We start from the raw sequence: 20,751 nt of genomic DNA on the forward strand, positions 1-20,751 counted from the left end.
CACTGAGCCCTCTTCCCAGCCCCCAGGCTGAAACTTTCTAAGTAAAGATCTGGAATCACAACAAATCAAAGAAAGACTGGCTAAATGGGATTGCATTGAACTGAAGAGCTTCTGCATGGCAAAGGAGATATCTAGCAAGATAATTAGAAAGTCCAAAGAATAGAAGAAGATTTAAACCAGCTATGCATCAGACAAGGGCCTCAGATCTAAAATATACTTAGCGCTCAAAAAATTATTCTCACCAAAAAAACAAACCTTCAAAAACTCAAGAACTCAATCAATAAATGGGCAAAGACTTTAAGAGAGACTTCTCAGGGAATAAGTAAAAATGCCCAATATACACATGAAGAAATGTTCAATATCTCTGGCCATAAAAGAAATACAAATCAAAATAACATTGAGATTCCACCTCACCCTAGTTAGAATGGTCCTTATCAAGAAAATTAACAATAACAACTGTTGGTAGGGATGTGGCAAGAAGGGAATGCTACTACACAGCTGTAAACTTGTTCAATCCCTCTGGAAAGCAGTCTGGAGGTTCCTCAAAAGACTAAACATAGAACTTCCCTATGACCCAGTCTCTAAATGCCCACTCTTGGCCATTTAAATAATAGAACACAAACAAGGCCACGCTAAAGTGACCAACACAACCATGTTCAGCAGCATTGTTTACCATGGCCAAGATATGAATTAACCCAAATGCCCATCAGTGGGTGAATGGATCAAGAAAATGTGGTATGTATACAATGGAATTCTACACATCTATCAGAAAGAATGGTATTGTACTATTCATTAGGAAATGGAAAGACTTGGGAAAAATCATATTAAGTGAAGTAAGCCAGACCCAAAGAAACATTGTTTCCTTCATTTGTAGTAAGCAGAATGTTCCTATAAATCTACAAGTAAACACACTGAATGGTTAAAAATATACACTGAGATATGATAAATTATACAGGTTTCTAGATACTCACATAGTGAGACCAGAAGAGGATACGCAAAGGTGTGGACCACAAAGGCTTAATAGCTCTGTGCATATGACCATATAAAATAATATTTCATGAAATGAATACTAAGAAAAGGAAACAGGATATTTTTATTGTTGTTTTTGTTGTGTTTTCCTTTTGTCTTGTTTGTGAGTTTATTTGCATTTGGGAGGGTAAGGGGGGCACAGAAGAGGTGGAACAAAGGGTGAACATATACAATAGTGGTACTCACTAGACACTATATGGACAATGAACTATACATCTTGTGGGTGGGATGGGAGGGAAAAACTAGGAAAGTGAGGGCAGGGGAGACATGGTTCAAAAAGAAGTGTATTCATTACCTGACTCATGTATTTGTGACCCCTCTGTCTATCACCTCTTAAATAACAATAAAATATATGAATTATATATATATATATATCTAAAAATCTTTTGAAAAATCTTGATTTTCAAAATGAAAAGATCTTTACATATTCATAGCACTGAATGTCATAGATATGGACCTTGTTTATGGAGTTTCCATTTCTTTCTGTGAAGTTATTATTATCATTTTTTTATAGCATTGGGATCTGAACTTGTGCTTGCTAGACCAGTGCTCTACTGCTTGAGTCATGAATCCAGGCCTTTTTTCTCTGGTTATTCTTGAGATAGGATGTTGCTTTTTCTAGGCCTGGACCACAGTCCTCCTATTTAGAATTCCCACAGTAGCCAGTACCATCATACTCAGTTTTTGTTTTTGTTTTCCTATTGAGAAGGGATTTTGAGAACACTTTTTTATTTTGCCTGGGGTAGCTTAGAATTGTATAAGCAAAACTTGGCCAAAATATCATTATTTTTCTTGAGAAATATAATTGGGTTTATTAATTATTTATATTACTTTATATCTCTATTTTTGTCTACTAGATTTATTCAACTCAAAATTGTTTTTCATATTCTTGCTTATCAAACTTAGATGCATTTGTAATATTTTTGTTTATATTGGATGCCATAGTTTTCTGATAAACTATAATGTTTGTAAGTGATAGATTCTTAATTGTACTGTTAAAATAACATGATATTGTCTGTCTTAGATCCAGTCTCTTTATTAATGTTAATATTGTTATTACTGTTTTTCTTTTGTTTGCACTGGCAAGGTATAAAGTGATTTTCAACTTTGGTCATTTTAGTTGGGAGAATGCATTTGGGTTTTGTTTTATGCCCTAAGATGACAGTCTCCCTTTTTTTTTCATGTGAAAATAAAGTTCTGTCATATTAAAGTAAATAAATAAAATAAATACCCCTACTAGAGGCCTACAAATTCACAACAGTTTTCTTCATTTTTTGACTGTATTGGTTTTGAAGTCAGAGCCTTATACTTGCTAAATTGGTATTCTATCATTGAAACCACAATTCCAGCCCTTTTTGATTTAGTTATTTTTTTCAGAGAGGGTCTTGTGTTATTGCACAAGGTGAGCCTCAGGCCACTATCTTCCAACACATCTGGGATGACAGTCATAGACCTCCATATGTCTAGCTTGTTGGTTGAAATGACTTTGATAAGGCAGGATAACACATTAATTATGGGATTAACAAGAAGGATGTATAGCAGGGAATTTTATGGAAAACAAGGTCCAGACCAACTTTGCCTCCTGAGAAAGCATTGTGAGATTGAGTTACATGCTAAACTAACCACTATTTTTTTTTTCTCACTCAATATGTTTAACTGAAGGAGATACAGATGAAATATGATTTGGACCTAAGCCTCGTAAACATAGGTGAGTCTTGCTCATACATCAAATACCTGCTAGTATTCATTGTTCATGAAAAAATTCACACTTTCACACAAAGAACAGAATTTTACAAAATTTATATTTGTACCAGGAGCATAACAGTTTCCAAATGTTTTGAAGACTGGATAAATGTGTCAACCCTTAAATAATTGTGTTAATCATGAAACCAATACTTGATGGAACAAAATTTCACATGGAGAAATAATACATCATACATGTGCAACAGACTAATAAATGACGTATCAGTGTAAAATTTTTCCTCCCGTTGTTTAGATTATATGTCACAACTTTGAACTATCACAATATCAAGATTTGGTAAAATGAAAAATGATCAACAATTATACTTACAGATATAATTGTATAAAAAGGCATTAAAATATACTTCCCTTTATATACATATATATATGTATATGCTTTTATTATGCAAATAGATATTAGAATCCCAATAAGACCTCATTGAATTTATGTTGTAATTTGAGTAAACATGTTTGCATATGCATGTGTATTTCCTCACCTAAAATATGCTTCTTCTTCAACAACTTTTGCCCTCTTTTCTGAAAATATTCTCTTTGATTTCTTTTATAAATGTGATACTGCAAAGCTATAGAATTTGTAAGGTTCATTTTTCAGAGAATGTGATTTGTATCATATATATATTTATATATTATATATTTTCATAGTATTTTCTGGTAACATGTAGTGACATTGGATTTAAATCAATAGACCAATATGTATTTATTAGTTATGAATATATAGTATATGAATAAGCATAGTTATTATTTATTTGTTAGTTGTGAGATGAAAACCACATTAGAAAGCTCTTTGTACCATTGTATCAAGAAAATGTCAGAATGTTCACTATAAGGATAAGGAGAAAAATTAATAGATAATTCAAGTTTAATGGTGACAATGTACCTTTGTATGTATAGGATAATATTAAGAGTGAGATACATTAAAATGTCTGGGTGGGAAAATCAGATGTAATTTTAAACTGTTTTCTGGCACTTAGCTGTATTTTCCAAGTCTTCCTTGCCAGGTAATTGTGAATCACAATCTGAGAGAAGGATGTCATGGTTATACAGTTTGGAAAATTGAATCCAAATTCAGTTTCTCCTAATTGCACTCCTTACCAACATAACAGGCCACTACTGACCGAGATCCCTTACACTGTATTTCATGAGTCCCCTCATTTTCCATGTCTTATCAAACTTATCACCCTGACACATTGCTCAGTTTCCAGATATTTTGGTTTCTCCCCACTTTTGCATTTGTTCTTGAATGCCCTCTTTGCTGGCCAGAACTCCTGCTAACTCCACATGAGGACTGACCTCTTCTGGGTATGCTATGTTGTATTCTTTGTCTTCTACTATGGGGTCTTATAGTATTTTCTCTCATTGGCATGAAATAATTTTCAAGCTATCTTCTTTGTATGAAAATTCCCCCTAATTTTCTTGTTGAGTTCTCTTGGACACATAATCCCTTTGGTTGAAATTTAAGAATCTGTCTACAAGAGTAGATTGGTTGGCCATTATTTATTTCTATTCATGTCTTGTCCACTTGAAGATTAACTTCCTATGAGAAGAGCTAAGAGCATTTTCAATTCATTTAGGAAACATTACATTAACCAATTATCTGTTGTACATCTACAATAGAGTGAATTAGTGTGTGGTTTCATGCAGCTTTGGTTTCAGCTGTGTATTGTATCAAAATCAAAAGTAAATGTTGGGGTCAGGGATGTGCTCAGTGGTGGAGCTCTTGCCTAGTAAACATCAGGTGCTGGTATGATTACCAGCATACCCATAGAGAATAACAAAATTGTGTTTAGAAATATTCATAGCAATTTGACAGGAGAATTTTGCATCTGACAATGTTAAGAATAAGAAATTCAGATAAATATTTTGTGCTTTTATTTGGCTTTTAAAAGAATGCAATTTAAATAGCACTTTATAAAATCATTGGTATGTGATCAATTAGAAATGAAAATAATCAAAATAAAAGCCCACAGAAACTAGTGCTGATCCTTAGCCCATATAACTTCAGTCATTTTATTCTATCATAGGATATGTGTCTAAATATGAGTAAGTGAACTCTTTGGCCTGGATCTTTGCTTTCTCATTAAATGGTTTCTGCTCTCTCTCCTGAAAAATCCTCTTTTCCCCTTTTCTGATTCTGACCAAAAAGAAAAAAATGCATTTTCTCATTATAATTGTTGAATATGAAAACTCACGGTAATTTCCTTATTGAATTTTTTAGATACATAATCTGTTTGATTGAAAACTGATTGCAATGTTGAAGGTAATTATCAGCCTCCATAATCACCCTTGGAATTGCCTAGCAACTTCCTTCTTTCCACATCTTTTAGAAAATTAATTTCAAATTGTCGACCCTATGAAAGAATCTGTCTAGAAAAATCATCTGATTTCATTGTGAGTCCTAGATAGCCTCAATTTCCCTTAAATATATTCAATTTTGGATTTATTAACACATCTAGTTAAAGTTCTCCTAGATCTATGAATAATTTTAATTTCCAACATAATAGAAAAGCTGAAAGATGTAATAAAATTGCATTTACTCATTGTCATTTTAAAACAACCTACAAAAATCATAAAGAGAAATTGTTAAGTAGAAGAACTCAATTAGCATTTTTGTCTAGATTGTTATGAAATGATCTTTCTCTGTTCCATTCCCAATTATTTGCTCACCATTTATTTTCTTATCTGATTTGTGTTGTACCTACACTAACCACACTCTTCTATGACACACTGCCTTTCTCCCTGAAATCTTTGTTCCCAGTATTTCAATCTGAGTCCAAACTTGAGTAACATAGCCTGTCCTCACCAAACCCATCATCTACTTTCTGACTATATAATCTTTGCCTCTAAAGCACTCTGTCTCTCCAAACCACAGTGCTTCCTTCTCCAGTACTTCTGAGAAAGAAACTCTCTAGTTGATATATGTTTTATGGCAGCACTGGGCTTATTTGCTTTCTATTCCCCTCCTTGAGTAGAGTGTAAAATGTCATGTATTTTTTTGCATTCTCAGCTACTAGCATAGTCAGACTCGTAGTAGACGGCTAATAAATGTTTGCCAACCAACACATGAATGGATTGCTAAGAGTTTCTGATTTAAGTGCTCTATTTTTTTGTTTCCAAAGAGAAGAGTCAGTTGGCTTTTGAAAGGTTATTGCCATACTATCCTTTGATTCATTAATAAGCTTGACATTTTAACACAGGAAATAGATTGTAGTTGTGTCTTTCAGGATGCTTTTAAAGAGAAAAAGTTAAATGGAAGATTTGAATGTGAAAGTCTATCCAGAGGATAATAAAGCAGTAACTGAAGAAAAATCAAGAAGCAAATCCCCCTATCCTCTACTCTGTAGTAACAATAAATTACAAGAGCTACAACTCTCATTCTCTTGTCAATGGAGCTGAGTATATTTGCCACCTGCCAAAGTAAGACTACATGACTTACTACTGGTAAAACACCTCACTTATCTTTACTGATTTCCCATACTTCCTTATTTAACAGGTTACCTCTCCTTGAAGGACATCTGTGAGATTCTCATATGACACATCCTCTTATTCTGACTGCTCAGAGATGACGATACAAATGCGAGCTAGAAGGATGTCTTGACTGGAATCCTGTCTTCTTGCTATGGATGATATACACTGATCAGAGGAAATATGCTGAAAGAGTGCCACAATTTTGTGCCAAGGACTGTCTCTGCTGGTCAGAGACATTGTATTGGAAAAGTTATAATAATGAAATGATTATTTTCAGATGAAATAGCTAGATCATGGGCAGCTATACAGGAAAATGGTCTTTCTATTCTTAACTATTATTCCTTAGGTTTAGGAATAGGAGGAGGAGTTGTTGAAAGAAGAATCATATTGGTAGGCATGGTGGTAAGTGTAAGTCTTCACAATACTGTCCTTTGTTTCTCTTTTCTTGCTCAGAGTTCAGGCTTAGCATGGCTGTCGGTTGGCCAGCATGTGCACACAGGACTGGGATTTGGGAGTTAGGTTTGTCGATCTCAAGCTGGGAGCACAGCTTTATTTCTTGTGGGTGAATGCACATGAGGAGCAAAGGTTATGGGGCCCTCATGAGAGGACTTTAAGCCTTTATTCTACTGGAATTCACTTGCTAAAGCCAAGTATTCATTTCTGGGCTGAGGGCAGGCTTACCAATGTATCTACAAATGCAGCTGAAAGCCTAGAGGCATGGAGTACGCAGGGCTTGAGTTTTGCTAAGAATAAATATTCATTACTGGGCTCATGTTAGGTCTATCCGGGGATCTCAGACTTGAATAGCAACTAAACTTCTGCCTTCAAAGATTCTTATTATCATACAAAGTGCTTGCAGTGAGAAAGATTCTGGTAGAAACAATATAGTATTAAGGGAGTGGATATTTTATTTAGGAGCCAAGAATACTTATTTAAGAATCTCAGAGAACTCTCTTGTACTTTTCATGAGAGTATAGGGAGGTAGTCTAGGATTGGGAATCCTAATCACCTCCCATTTCTTACTAGAAAAATAAAAATAAGCATCGATCCTTTGACCATTCTTTCCTCCTGTTTTACCTACAGTCCTTTTTTTGTATATATTTTTTATTGTAAAGATACTGTACAGAGGGTTACATTACATGAGTGAGGTAATGAGTACATTTCCTATCAAGTATTGTTACCTCCTCCTTTGTTTTTCCCTACAGTACTTTGATCTGTATTTCTATCACCTCACATAACAGAGTCAAATATTATAACTGAATATGAGCCCAGAAAATAGGAGTATTATTCATTATACCTTTTGCACACAAGAAGTCTCTTTTTTCATTTGTAGTAGCATATATTAGTTGTACACAAGGTTCTCATCATGATGTTACCATATATGCATATGATGTACCCTGATCAAATTCACCCCTCTATCATTCTCCCTTCTCTCTCCTCCCACTTCTGAAAAGTTTCAACAGGTTTTATTATTCTATTTTTGTATGTATATATGACGTACTTTGATTATATTTACCCTCCTTCACCTTCTCCATTGATCCTTCCTTCTCCCATAGATACTCATCCTGTAACAACCTGTTGTACACTCCTGTCACTGATTGGTTCCTTTTAATGAAGCATATTAATTGTATAAAGGGGTCTGGAGATCATTATGTTAAGCAAAGCAAGCCAGGTTCAGAAAGACAAGCCACACGTTTTCTCTCATATGTGGAATACAGGCTTAAAAATATGTCTATTTTTATTGTATATGTGTGACTCTCCTATGTAGAATAAAGACTTAAAAGGCATATCTATCTTTATTGTATTTGTGGGACTGTTTGTGGTGATAAGGGGGAGTGGAGAAAGGGAAAGCGAATGACATTTTGTCTTATATATATGATGATGGCATACAGAAATTCACTAAAGGCTGTTGAATAATAGAAAAGGTGTGTGGGGAAAGAGGAATAGAGGTCATTTATATGTGTGTGAAATACAATAGAGAAATGACTTTGAACAACTGACAATGCTTTCACAACTAAATATTGTTCATCAGCACCATATTTTAGGAGGCTGTGACCCAATGCAGAATAGTAGACCCTAATTCACTGCTTATCTTTCCCCAAGTAACAAAGACATTGTCTAAAACAGGGAACTACTGGGTATAATGGACTGAAGCTAAAGGAAGAATAATGATTTCTTATTTCTTTGCACTTTTAATCTTGATTTATAGGTACAATTCTCCCTTGACAACTGGAGTATATTCCTAAGGAGACTATGTTGGGGAAAACCCTTGCATATTTAGGAAGAACAGAGTTCTGGTTTTGTACAGTTGATACTGGATTCATTTTCCCCCATAACACCATCTAAGTTCTACTAAAGTCATGCTACCTTTCAACAAATCTAAAATTCTTGCTTTACCATGTCCACTAAGCCAACTTACTTCTCTCATGCTTTTCTGGCACCATTTGCCTGTTGGGAGGCAGAGTTTTCACAAAATTAAGGACAGGGAAACACTCAGCGGATCTCACAAATTAAACATAACTGATGCTAAACTGCAGCTGATAGGAGCTTCTTTGCATTAGCTGAGCTGGGTAATACATGAGTATGAATTAAACATTGTTTCTGGCTGAGTGTCAGTGGCTCATGCACATAATCCTAGCTGCTCAGGAGGCTGAGATCTGAGGATCATGGTTTGAAAAATCTTCTATCTCCAATAAACTACCCTCCCCCCCAAAAAAGAGAGAGAAATGTGGAGCTTTGGCTCAAGTGGTAGAGCTCAGAGACAGTGCCCCGGCTCTGAGTTCTAGCTCCAGGAACTGCACACACACATAAAAAATGATTGTTTCTGAAATAGCTTTTATTACTTATTTTTATCCTCAATTGGTCAAAATTAAGCTTAATACATCCCCAAATAAGATGGGCTTGTGGTATAGATTTGATGATCCCATTTACTTTCTCTTTCTAGGGGTAAGTCTTCAAAGCTGCTATATTTGATATGTCCTCTAAAGTTTAATGAGTATGTGGATCAGGTGTAGTAGTCACTTCACAGACATCTTTCATGATCTCCCCTACTACAGTGCCTTAGGATGGTATCTGGGAAGCCAATTGTTATTGATCTGTGCCACATCTCACCCAGACATGGGTTAGTTAATCAAGATTTTCCAGTGGAATATACAATTTGGGTGAGAAGAAAATGATTTCATCTTGCTACAGGTCTGCAGAGATGAGTAAGTAGCATTCATCTTGTAGTGAATGAATACCATTTTGATATCTGGACAATGATTAGCGGAAATACATCTGTAGAGTGACTCACAAAGCAGACAAAATGAGGGAGAGATGAGAGGCTCTGCCTCATTTATTCTTATACTCAAGCTCTACCAAACAGCCTGGGTCTTTCTGCTAAATTCTTTATTTAGATCAAGAGAGCTGGAGTTGCTTTCTTTCCCCTGAAATCCAGTGGTAAGCAGCTAATAGAAGGTTCAGGAGGAGTATAATAAAATCCCAGAAATCAAATCTCTTAGAACTTTAAGAGACTTGTCTTGTCTGGATCTCTATTTTATGTTTGCAGAAAATTAATTAAAATTTTTCTTTCAAGTTACTGAAGAGTCTGTTGTATTAAAGACTTTGTATAAAATTTCATAACTAATCTTGACAGTTAAGCTTTATGTAGAGAAAGTGATACTCTTCCTCCTGCATCCCACATTTTGGCAATATTTCCAAGGTGAGCCGTTAATCATCTCTTTGACAACATTTCATGTAATCTTAGGACAAGAAGACTTGATTCAAAATTGATTGCATACATCTTCATTTGAATGTAATCAACGGATGTAGGCTGTGAATTTTTTGGGTAATTTTTGGTAATGCTGGGAGGTGTACATAATTCTTAACAATCCCGAATAACCTTGTATTGATAATCCTCAATGTATTGGAACTAATTACATATGCAATTTTAGTAACAGGGTTATATGGATAAAAAAATAATATGGAAATATGCTGAGATGTTATACTGGGATTGTTGAAGGTATTTCGAATGACTAACCCTGACAGAATGGTGAAAGATATTTGCCTGATATCAAAAGTATAAGAGATGAAACAGCCCTTCCCAGTGGAGGATTTCACTAGTGTGTAGTGGAGCAGAGCTAGTGGTCTTAGAACATTATCATGTGAGCATTCCTTTTATCCGCTATGTGTCTTCTTTTACATTTTAAGTTGATATCTAAAATTTTATTTTAATTTCAATATTCCTTAAATATTTTATAGTATACAACAATTTTTTTCAAATGCTAATTCATGAAGCTTAAACTTCTTAAAAGGAGTGGAATTATAATTGTCTTCTGTCCTTAATGAGAAAGCCAATTCTGTTATCTATTCAATTGTCTCAATTATTATTTCTAATTCTAAGAAGAGAGAAGAAAAGTTTTAAAAAGAGGGAGAAGGAGGGGGAGAAGGAGGAAGTGTGGGAGAGGGAGAGAGACATGACAAGGGTTATCTCATTCTTCCACACTAGTATTATCTTGTGAATTTCCTTTGTGGGAGAGCTACACACTCAGTTTAAAGTGTGTTTACTCCCCTGCTCCCTCCCCATAATTCATTTTATTAAGACTCAGGATGTAAGCTGGGCACTGGTGGCTTATGCCTGTAATCCTAGCTACTCATGAGGCTGAGGTCTGAGGATCGAGGTTCAAAGCCAGCTCAGGCAGGAAGGTCCGTGAGACTCTTATTTCCAAGTAATCACAAGAAAACCAGAAGTGACGCTGTATGTCAAGTGGTAGAGCACTCGCCTTGAGCTGAAGAGCTCAGGGACAGCACCCAAGCCCAGAGTTTAAGCCCCATGGCAGACACACACACACACACACACACAAAAGACTCAAGATGAGATTGAGATAAAGGAGAACAAAAGAGCAAATGAGACAGGAGATGGGACAGGATGGATGCTGGGTGCACTTTCCTTCCTGAGATTCCTTTTGTTGGTAGATATATGAAATTTGAGTATTGGCAATATGATTGCCTTGAAGCTATTTTACCACACACTCTTGAGAAGTGAGGTCCCAGGATGGACATCCTCCAGTCTGAAGACCCCGTGGAGGCAGAAGTGGTTGTTCCGGCTTTGTGCTACACAGAATTGGTAGAACTGGCTGGTCTGGGTTCTTAGAAGGATTCCCTTTCTCTTCACACCTATTAGTGGGGACTTCATTGTAGCCCTGAGAGAAGAATGTGGAAAATAGAAAAAGAATAGCAAGGAAAGGAGATTAAATAAAAAGAAGAAAAGAAAGTGTACAAGTGAATGACAGAAAAAGGAGAGAGAAAGGCCAGGTGGCTCAGAGTGGGGTACAGTGCACTGACATTTTCCTGAGATGCTTTGTGAATCTTACAGATACTTTAACAGGAATCTTGAGAAGGCATGCATTTAGGATACCTTTAAATGCTCTTGCTGGTTGTGTAAACATGACAACTTGGTTTATTCAGTGTGATAATTAACTTTAAGTATCTCTCAGTCAGGTTATGGTGCCCTGCCCAGTTGTTTGGTCTAACATTGGTCTAGATATTATTGGAAAGGTGTTTTAAAATTTTTTTCTTAGTTGTGATGAAGAGGTACAACCAATCATCTACAATCAACTGCGTATAAGTAAGAAAAAGTATTGCTTTAGTGAAAGCAAAAAGGCTGTAAAAATTTTTTTAAGAACTTAGTTTTTTTTCACTTAGTCATCATGTGGTTGGGCTTCCAAAGCAAAGACTAATTTACTGAAGAAGGAAGAATTCTGCCTCAGGACAACAACGTAGAATCCTTGCCAGTTTCGGCTCACTGACTGGCACTGAAGATTTTGGATTCAGGCCATACCAGCATCTTTGACTTGACTTGCCTGTCTGCCAACCTGCCTTTCAGGTTTCAACTTAGTCTCTCAACGCTATGAGATAATTTCTTAAAGTAAGTCAATCTAAGAAGGGCACAGAGGTTCATACTTATAATCCTAGATAGTTGGGAGGCTAGTATCAGAAAGATTTCTGTTCAAGACCAGTCTTGGAAGAAAATATTTTCAAGACCCCACCTTAATCAGCAGCACACGTTGTTTTTCCAAATTATGAAGAAAAAAAAAGAAGTACGAGCAATCCAGGCCGGTTTAGGTTAAAAAAAATGAGAATAATGAAAGTAAAAGGAGCTGGGGATGTGGCTCTTAAGTGAGAGAGATCCTGAGAGCAATTATCAGGCCCTGAGTTTAAACCTAGCACCACCATAAAAAATCAATCGTATATACATATATACATATGTGTGTGGGTATATTCAAGCATACACATACACACATACACACAACATCTAAGTTTAGAGGTTTTTAATAAGTACATCTGTGTATTCTATCATACCGCTAATATTTCCTGTTATGATTTATGTGTCCATTTGTTCCACTAGACTAAAAGCTTTTTAAGTTCAGACAATGTTTGTCTTCACATATGTTGTTTAGTAATGAACACAAAAGTTCTGTGACAACTTTACCTTATTTCATGATATCAAGTTGGGAATCTGCTAGTAAACACGAATGCAGGCTGGAGATCTGAGGAGAACTCCTCATGTGCAACATGAGTTGTCACAGGATGATGGTGAGCTATGTGTTGTCCAGTAGGGCATAGGTATTTCCTATGGTCTAAACCCTTGACTACAAGCCCATGGGCAGAATATGATACATTTCATTTAATCGCATGAAAGTTCATGAACTCTGATTATGGGCCCTTGTGTCAGCTGAGTGTGAGGAAAAGTCAATAACTCATCATTGGGCTAGGCTATAGAGGTGATGGTTGGGAAGTTTCCAGGATTCTAAATGGCTCTGCAGATTGTAAGAGCCTCTAAGTTAGGCAGGAGTCCAGCAGGCAGAGTTCCTTCCAGCCCAGTACCTCCTGTCCTTGGCTCTATGCACCACTTAGGACACGGCAGTACTGGCCCTACTCACTGGTACTGAGGGGCCTTCCTTTCTGTGCAGACAATCCAGCATCTCCAGTGTACTGTAGTCCTGAGATCTTCCCTGAGAACCATCAGAATGGTTATACCCAGCTCCTACTGTTTTATACTGCGGAGAATGTCATATTCTCTTTATTTGGTGCCCTCAGAAAGGATTCTAATATAACCTAAAAAGTAAAATTAAGGCTTAAAAAAAGATTATCAGGCAGTTCCTGCTTCCAAAATATGCCCATAAAGGATGGAAATGTAAAGATTTCCTGAATGAAACAATAGATGAAAGGAAAGTATGGCAAAGTAATATTTTTGTTTTATTGTGAGATTCCTTTTATTATTATTATTATTATTATTATTATTATTATCTTTAAGTAGTTGTACAAAGGAGGTGCCATATAGCAAAGCAGTTTAGGAATACAATTCATCTTGAGCAGTGTCACACCTTCAACCTTCTCACCCCCCTTCAACCCCTTTACTTTAAAAAATTTTGGGGCATGTGTACTGAATTCTTGATTGCATTCTCTCTGGCTTCTCCACTTCCTTGTCTACCTCCTTCTCTTTAGCCACCCCCTTTCTTGGCATGTACCCATTTCCTCGTGTTGATTTTGTTGGGCTTTGACACAGTCTTTTTAAAAAGATTATACTGCTTGAGCTCTCCCTAGAGTCTATTATATGTCCCGTGATCGATGTGTAACCACTTGCCTATGGCCTATTCCAACGTGTTTACTTCTAGATTTATAGGTACATTCTACCTGCCACAACTGAAGGAAACCATACAACCTTTGCTTTTCTGAGTCTAACTTACTTCCTTTAATATTTTTCCAAGTCTTTCCATTTCCTTACGGATGGTACAATGTCATTCTTTCTAATAGATGAATAAGATTTTAAAGAAAATTGTTCTGTTGTGTGTGTTTCACTTAATCATTAAAGCCACCACTTTTCTTACTAGTACATTAAAGTCATCACTTACCTCACTGGTGACTTTCTGTGTGCAAGGAAGCACAGGATGGTGACTGTAATATGAATCATCAGGAATGCCAATCCTATACCCAGAAGGGTCCACATGTCTGGGTTTTCAAATTGATGAAAAAGGTAAATGAATATGGAGTGAGAAACAAATATTAAAGACAGCAAATCAAGTGATTAATTTAGTCATAATGTCACCTACTGTTCTGAGTGTACATGAAATCTGAAGTAGGAAGGCTCAACTTGATGTGGCATCGATTTCCTGTCCATCCTTGCCCACACCTGGAAATGAGATAAAACATGACTATCAAAACAAACAAAAAAAGTAGAATATGTTTCAGCATAATTCACTGCCATAGAAGAGAAATGTGATCAAAGTAACAGGAATATGGAGAGCTTAAATAAGAAACCCAAACTGCTAAGCCAAAATGTAAACAAAATTAATTAATTTTACTATTTTCATATGATGGTGAAAAGTCTTTTGGATATTTAATCCTTTCTTGGATTTATAAAGTGAGGCCTTGCTTTTTTATTCCCCCCTCTTGCCCTTTTATTCTTGTTTTCAATTATTGACTAATTTTTCACCACTCTCCAATATCATTTTACCTTAATTTGGCTCAAACCCAGAAGCCATCACATTTTTCAAAAGTAGAGTTAAGTTTGTTCCGAGAGCATATTCAAATTACAGATGAACACAAATTTAATTCTGAGCACACATTTATTTTCTTTACAAAAGAATGATCCTTCAAGTACTTAAATTTGGAATCTAATTAATAATCTTATTCAATATATTAGTGAAGTATCTTCAAACCTGGACAGGATTCCATTACTTCTGCTTTGTCTAGGGACGCAAACAATGAAACTTGAAATCCTGATATGAAAAATGCAGAACTGGAGACCAGCTTGGGCCTTTAAGGGAAAGGAGGTTCATTTCTAAGTAGTAAATGTGATCAAAAATTTTGGGTGGTATGTATGTGTGCATATGTATGTGAAAGTTTATGTACACATACTGGTTTACTGAGTTATAAGATACAGATTAAAGTAGGTTTGTCTAAATTTCCTGCCAAGTTTAAAGTACATATTGCAAAAGAGAATTAAGATGTTCTGATTTTATGTTTTTGAAACCTTAAAAAAGTCTATTTATTTAAGTCAGATTTAAATTCAAGGAAGTGTGATCTAGCTATCTAATAATATTTTATTCATCCATCACAAAGAATAGTATTACATTGTTTGCTGGGAAGTAGATGGACCTGGGTGTAAATTATGTTGCGTGAAGTACATAGGCTCAGAAAGACAAAGGGTGCATATTTTTTCTCATATGTGGAAGTTAGATCTACAATATAACCATATATGAAAGCACATACAAGGCCATTTTTACAGCATCAACTTGACCCTGTTCCCATGGTGCAACCCTTTTGAACAATTAACAGTTTAACAAAATAAACAGAGAAAGCTGAAATATGTCTGATTGTAGGGGGATGGGAGGTTAAAGGAAGGGAAGGACCAACTCATAACCAGAGCAATAGTTAGTGGATACAGTCATAACACTTAATGTAAACAAGTAAAAACACGCCTAGGAAACTGGAGACAAGTGGAGTTGAGCTAGATAGGGTGGTGACTGATGGAAAAGGTGATGTTGATCAAGACACACTGTACTCAAAAGTTGATATGCTGAATTGAAATCCCTTTGTACAGCTATTTAAAGGTAAACATGATTAAGTAGCTGGGCACTAGTGGTCACACCTGTAATCCTAGCTACTCAGGAGGCTGAGATATGAGGGTTACAGTTCAGAGCCAGATGGGGCAGGAAGGTCTGTGACACTCTTATTTCCAATTAACCACCAGAAAACTGGAAGTGGAGCTGTGGCTCAAAGTGGTGGAGTGCTAGCCTTGAGTGTCAAAGCTCAGAGACAGTGCCCTGAGTTTAAGTCTCATGACTGAAAATAAATAAATAAATAAAATGAATAAAAGATAAAGTAAATACTTGTGTAAAAGCCTGTTATGTATTTGGAACACAATAAAAATATGAGTGCTTATTCAGTCCACACTTGTATTTTTTTCTGTGTCCCTTTTAAATTTGTGAAGTTGTATGCTCAAAAGCAATTCCTTCAGAAAGCAATCAGCTTCCTTAAATATAAACAACTCAGAGATTCTAGGGAGCCCATTGGATTACTTCCATTTTGCTAAGTAAATATTCCTTAAAAAGTGAAAATCAAATACCGTTTGATTGCCCTGACATGTTAGAAACTCAAATCAAAATAAATGAGGATGACTGAAGATGGGGTTGTTGGCTTTTATTCTCTCTTTTGAGAATCACCAGAGTCCTTGTCAGTCCTCACTTGACAGTGACACTCCTGCACAGCAGTATTTTATCCCAGTAAAAGCTGGTGTGGCTAAAAGATACACAATACGTTTTCACCCTGGATTAATTGGGTTCATTTAGACTTTGAATATGCTGCTCCCCCAGTATTAGGGCTACAGTAAACTACACCTTAGGCAGATAGTGTGTATTTGAATGTGTCTATTAAGATAAATTTCAGAGGAAAATGCTTAGGAAGAAATACTAATTCAAAATGTAATGAGGGAAAACAAATCATACGGAGAAATAAATAGTATGAATGCTATCCCCTATATTTATGGGTATATCTATCATCTACCTACCAAAGATATCTATGTATCTGTCTGTCTGTCTATCTGCCCATTTACATATCTGTTTAAATATTTACATTTATTTAAAAAAATGCCTAGTTACATGGATGGGAGGGGGAGGATGAAGAAATATTTACAAGAATATTTGACATATACTTTCATCTTTGCTGCTCAAGCTCAATCTCCATTATTAAATTGTGGCACTCTGATCCCTGGACTTCGTTAAATTCTCCCTGACAGAGATAGGTTTTCAGCCTTTGAAATGAGATTCTGGGACCAGCATTAATGACAGGCAAAGACGTGCACAGAAGTTCCACCCAGCTTTGAGCAACAGCCCAGAATGGGGTTTCTCAGCTGCCACCTCCCTCGGACTGTGAGCTGGAAGGGAAAGTAGAAAATCCTGTCTGTTGTAACTGTAACCAGGTGAACACATTTACTGCAAGCTGATTATGGGTGTACATTAAATATCATGAAGATGTTTCAGAAAGAAAATGCTACATTTATTTCTTTATCTTTTTTTCACAGGATGTCTGTGCAGGAAAGCTTAGGTATTTTCTCATTTGTAAATCAGCAAAATTGGACTAACAAGTGAAAAATAAGAGAGTGCATAATCATGAAGAATAATGAAAAGGTCAACTCAGGCCATGCACTATCGGCAACATATTTTTGTTTCCAAAGGGTAGATTCAAGGAAGAATTTGAATAGTGTAATTCCTTAGAAAGGCCAAGTCAAAACCCAGCAAAATAACACCAAGAAACAAGCCATAATTACAACTTACAGAATGGAATGAGTAGTGCACATGAATGAGAATTTCATCAAACACTGCACTTGAAAGTGTGTTAAAAAGCAGTCAAGTGCATTCCAGGTTGTCTGCTACATAGTCTTTTGTGTTCTGGGGGAAATACTGGTTGTGACTGTTCTTCACTTACTTTATATCTCATATCTAATAGTACAGCTCTCCTGAAAGATGACTTCAATCTGAGAAATGATGACCTTAATCTGAAAGATGACTCCAATCTGAGAAGTAATGACCTTAATTCTGTTTGTGAACATTTGACTGACTTAGCAAGAGCAAAAAAATTGTCATCCCCATGTCTCATTTCCCAAAGGAACATAGGCTCTGTGGTTCCCCTCATTTGTAATAATTACTACATGCCTAGGATAGTCTTAGCAGAGGTTCACAATAGCCAAATAGCTATGTACAGATGATCACACAAAATGATGCTAATTGAAAAGATCGCCACAAGATGGAAACAAGAGGGGTTTTTTGTGGTTGTTATTTTTTTCCTTTTTCTTTTCTTTTCTTTTTTTTTTTTTAGTGTACTATTTGCAGTTATTTCTTTTGTCTTTTTTTTTTCTCCTCTAGTTTATTCCCCATGGTTACTGTTTCTGATTTTGGTACCCTTTGTCTTGATATAACTTTATCTGATTTCGGGGGGAGGGAAGGGGAATAACAGAAACTGTAGGACAAAGAGTGAACCAATGCAACAGCCATACTCTCTAGACACTATGTTGGAAATGAACTTTACAACCTGGGGGAGGGAGTTCTGGGAATGGGGGGAGGGAAAATGGGAGAAAATGAGGGAGGGAGTAACACTGTTCAAAAAGAAATGTACTCATTACCTTACTTATATAACTGTAACTACTCAGTACATCACCTTTATAATAAAGTTTTTTAAAAGTTAAAAAATATTCTAAAACGTAATGTCATTCAAAGTAATTCTGGAATATGAATAAGTCTCAAGGTTCTTGATTTCTTACTCAGGTAGGGGAAGAAAAAGTAAGTGTCGATGCTGTCTGCTTTCCATGCTCATTCCTCTCCCACACCCATGTGAGCTTTCTACCCACTGAAGTGTCAATGGGGGAGAAAATGCAGTTGTTCCCACTTTACTTGAAAAACACCTGTTCAAAGTATCTGCTTGGCCATTAACTGAGTGGAAGGGGAGTGGGGAAATCGAGACAATTCTGCTACAAGCTACCATTATGAGTCAACTTATTATAATAGGAAAGTTGGAGAGAGAAGCCACTAAATAATCAATGAGCCACAAGACAAGGACATTCTGCAATGAATACCAGTGATTGATTTGTTTGGATTAATTTCTTCCATGACTAATTAGCTCCAGCATGGTTTATATTATTTATAAGTACTAAGTAGAGCTCACCTGAAGGAAAAAAAATAACCATCCTATTCACTGCATAAGGGCCTGCTTTCTTAATATGATGTAAAATTGAGAAATAAAATACAATTAGATTCTTTCAGTGACAGCCAACACCCTAATTCTTTCTAAATTCTAACAGGGATTCTGTTATTAGCAGGTGGTAACCAAGGCACTATTGAAATAACTCATTTCTGGGTGTGGCTGGTAACACCCATTCATTACTCATAAACACCTGGGATGCAAACTCTTCTCATCCTCTTGTCACTTGAGTGCAAGTCCCAGCTCATTTGTCTTGTTGCCAGGGAAAACAAATGAGAAGCCACACGTTTACAAAGCTTGTGGTCATGGACTAATCTGCTGGGAATCAGCAGAGGGTGTATGTACTCTGGTTTATAAATGACTTGAATTGTTCTAATAAATCTGAAACCATAAAATCGAATTTTAATTATTTATACTTGTTCTAGTAAGTCCTAAGTAAAATAGCTGCCAAAGCAGAAGCTTGGATAATTCATAAGATGTGTTGATCTTTGAATATTTAAATTTACTGGACATTCTACAGATCATTGAGATGACCTGGCTAATTTTACTTATCAGTTTGATTTGAAAGAGAAATGCTTTAGAGGATAGGGAAACTTAATCCAAAGGGGTATATGGAATGATATTTCCAAAGATATTTGTATCACAGAGGCTCTGACTGAAAGAATAGATGAATTCTTTGGATGGATTCATAACAAAAAGCATTACTGGGAAGTGTTCATGGTGGCCTACTTAGAGGCTATAGGTCCCTGGTGGCTTGTCTTTGGAGGTGTATCTTTTCTTGGCTATTTCTGAATTCCCTCTTCCAATTCTTTTTTTTTATATTTTATTTTATTTGTAAACATACTGTACAGAGGGGTTACAATTACATGGGCAGGATAATGCATACATTTCTTACCAAGCATTGCAGCCTCCTCCTTTGTTTACCCTTCACCTCCCTTCCCAGCTTCCCCCCTCCCCCTCAATCCCTCCCCCCTCCCCTCTTCCCCCCCCACCGACATTGTAAAGCTTGTTTTTGACATGTCAATTTGTACTTCTCATTGTTGCAACAGGTCCACCTGAATCCTTAAACGACTTGTTTTTCCCCATCTCCTCCACAAGTTATACTGACATCAAATATAGTGAAAGCAGGGGCTATACTGTGGGGGAGGGACATACAAAGCAACAAAGAAATAATCTTAAAAATGCGTTAGAAACACATGCATGAAAGAAAAAAAACATTAAAATACATATCTAAGGGTTCATTTTCCTAACATCACATTATCTGACCTTTTCCGCTTGACTCATACATATACTAGGTATTGCAAATACCTCTTCCAATTCTTATGTGCTATGAGGTGAAGAAAGATCTCCTTCACATACTTCTTCCACTCTGATGTTCTGCTCAAGTACATGAAGTCAACCCTCAACCATGGACTATACCGTCTACAACCAGGAGACAAAATAAACATTTCCTTCCCAAACTCATTCTCTCAGGTGTTTAGACCAGAAAGCCAACACCCATCCAACATCTTTCAACAATTCAGGAAAATGGGGAGAATACGTTTTATTGTATAATTTCTAACAAGGGTGAAACTAAAAGAAATGTTTTTTTGTATGTTTGAAAAATGATTTAGAGGTTTAAAATTTTAGAAATTTGTATATTCATAGCTTCACTTTATCTCAATCACCGAAGTCCAGACAATTTTACCACCCCATTTTTTCTCCTTTTGTGCTGGTACTGTTTTTATAAATTTATTTATTGTTATCATAAAGGTGATGTGC

General features: G+C 36.1%; 1 protein-coding gene across 1 annotated transcript in view; it reads right to left on the reverse strand.

Moving 5' to 3' along the window:
• Malrd1 (MAM and LDL receptor class A domain containing 1) overlaps positions 1 to 20,751 on the reverse strand; it is a 504,118-nt gene that overhangs the window by 14,567 nt on the left and 468,800 nt on the right. The window contains exons 37-38 of the mRNA XM_013014599.1: positions 14,346 to 14,425; positions 14,148 to 14,244 (exon numbers count right to left, since the gene is read on the reverse strand). Of these exons, the coding sequence (XP_012870053.1) occupies positions 14,148 to 14,244; positions 14,346 to 14,425 (177 nt within the window). The remainder of the gene's footprint in view (positions 1 to 14,147; positions 14,245 to 14,345; positions 14,426 to 20,751) is intronic.

Source organism: Dipodomys ordii, unplaced genomic scaffold (assembly GCF_000151885.1).
Source record: "Dipodomys ordii isolate 6190 unplaced genomic scaffold, Dord_2.0 Scaffold24, whole genome shotgun sequence".
Taxonomy (NCBI): Eukaryota; Metazoa; Chordata; class Mammalia; order Rodentia; family Heteromyidae; genus Dipodomys; species Dipodomys ordii.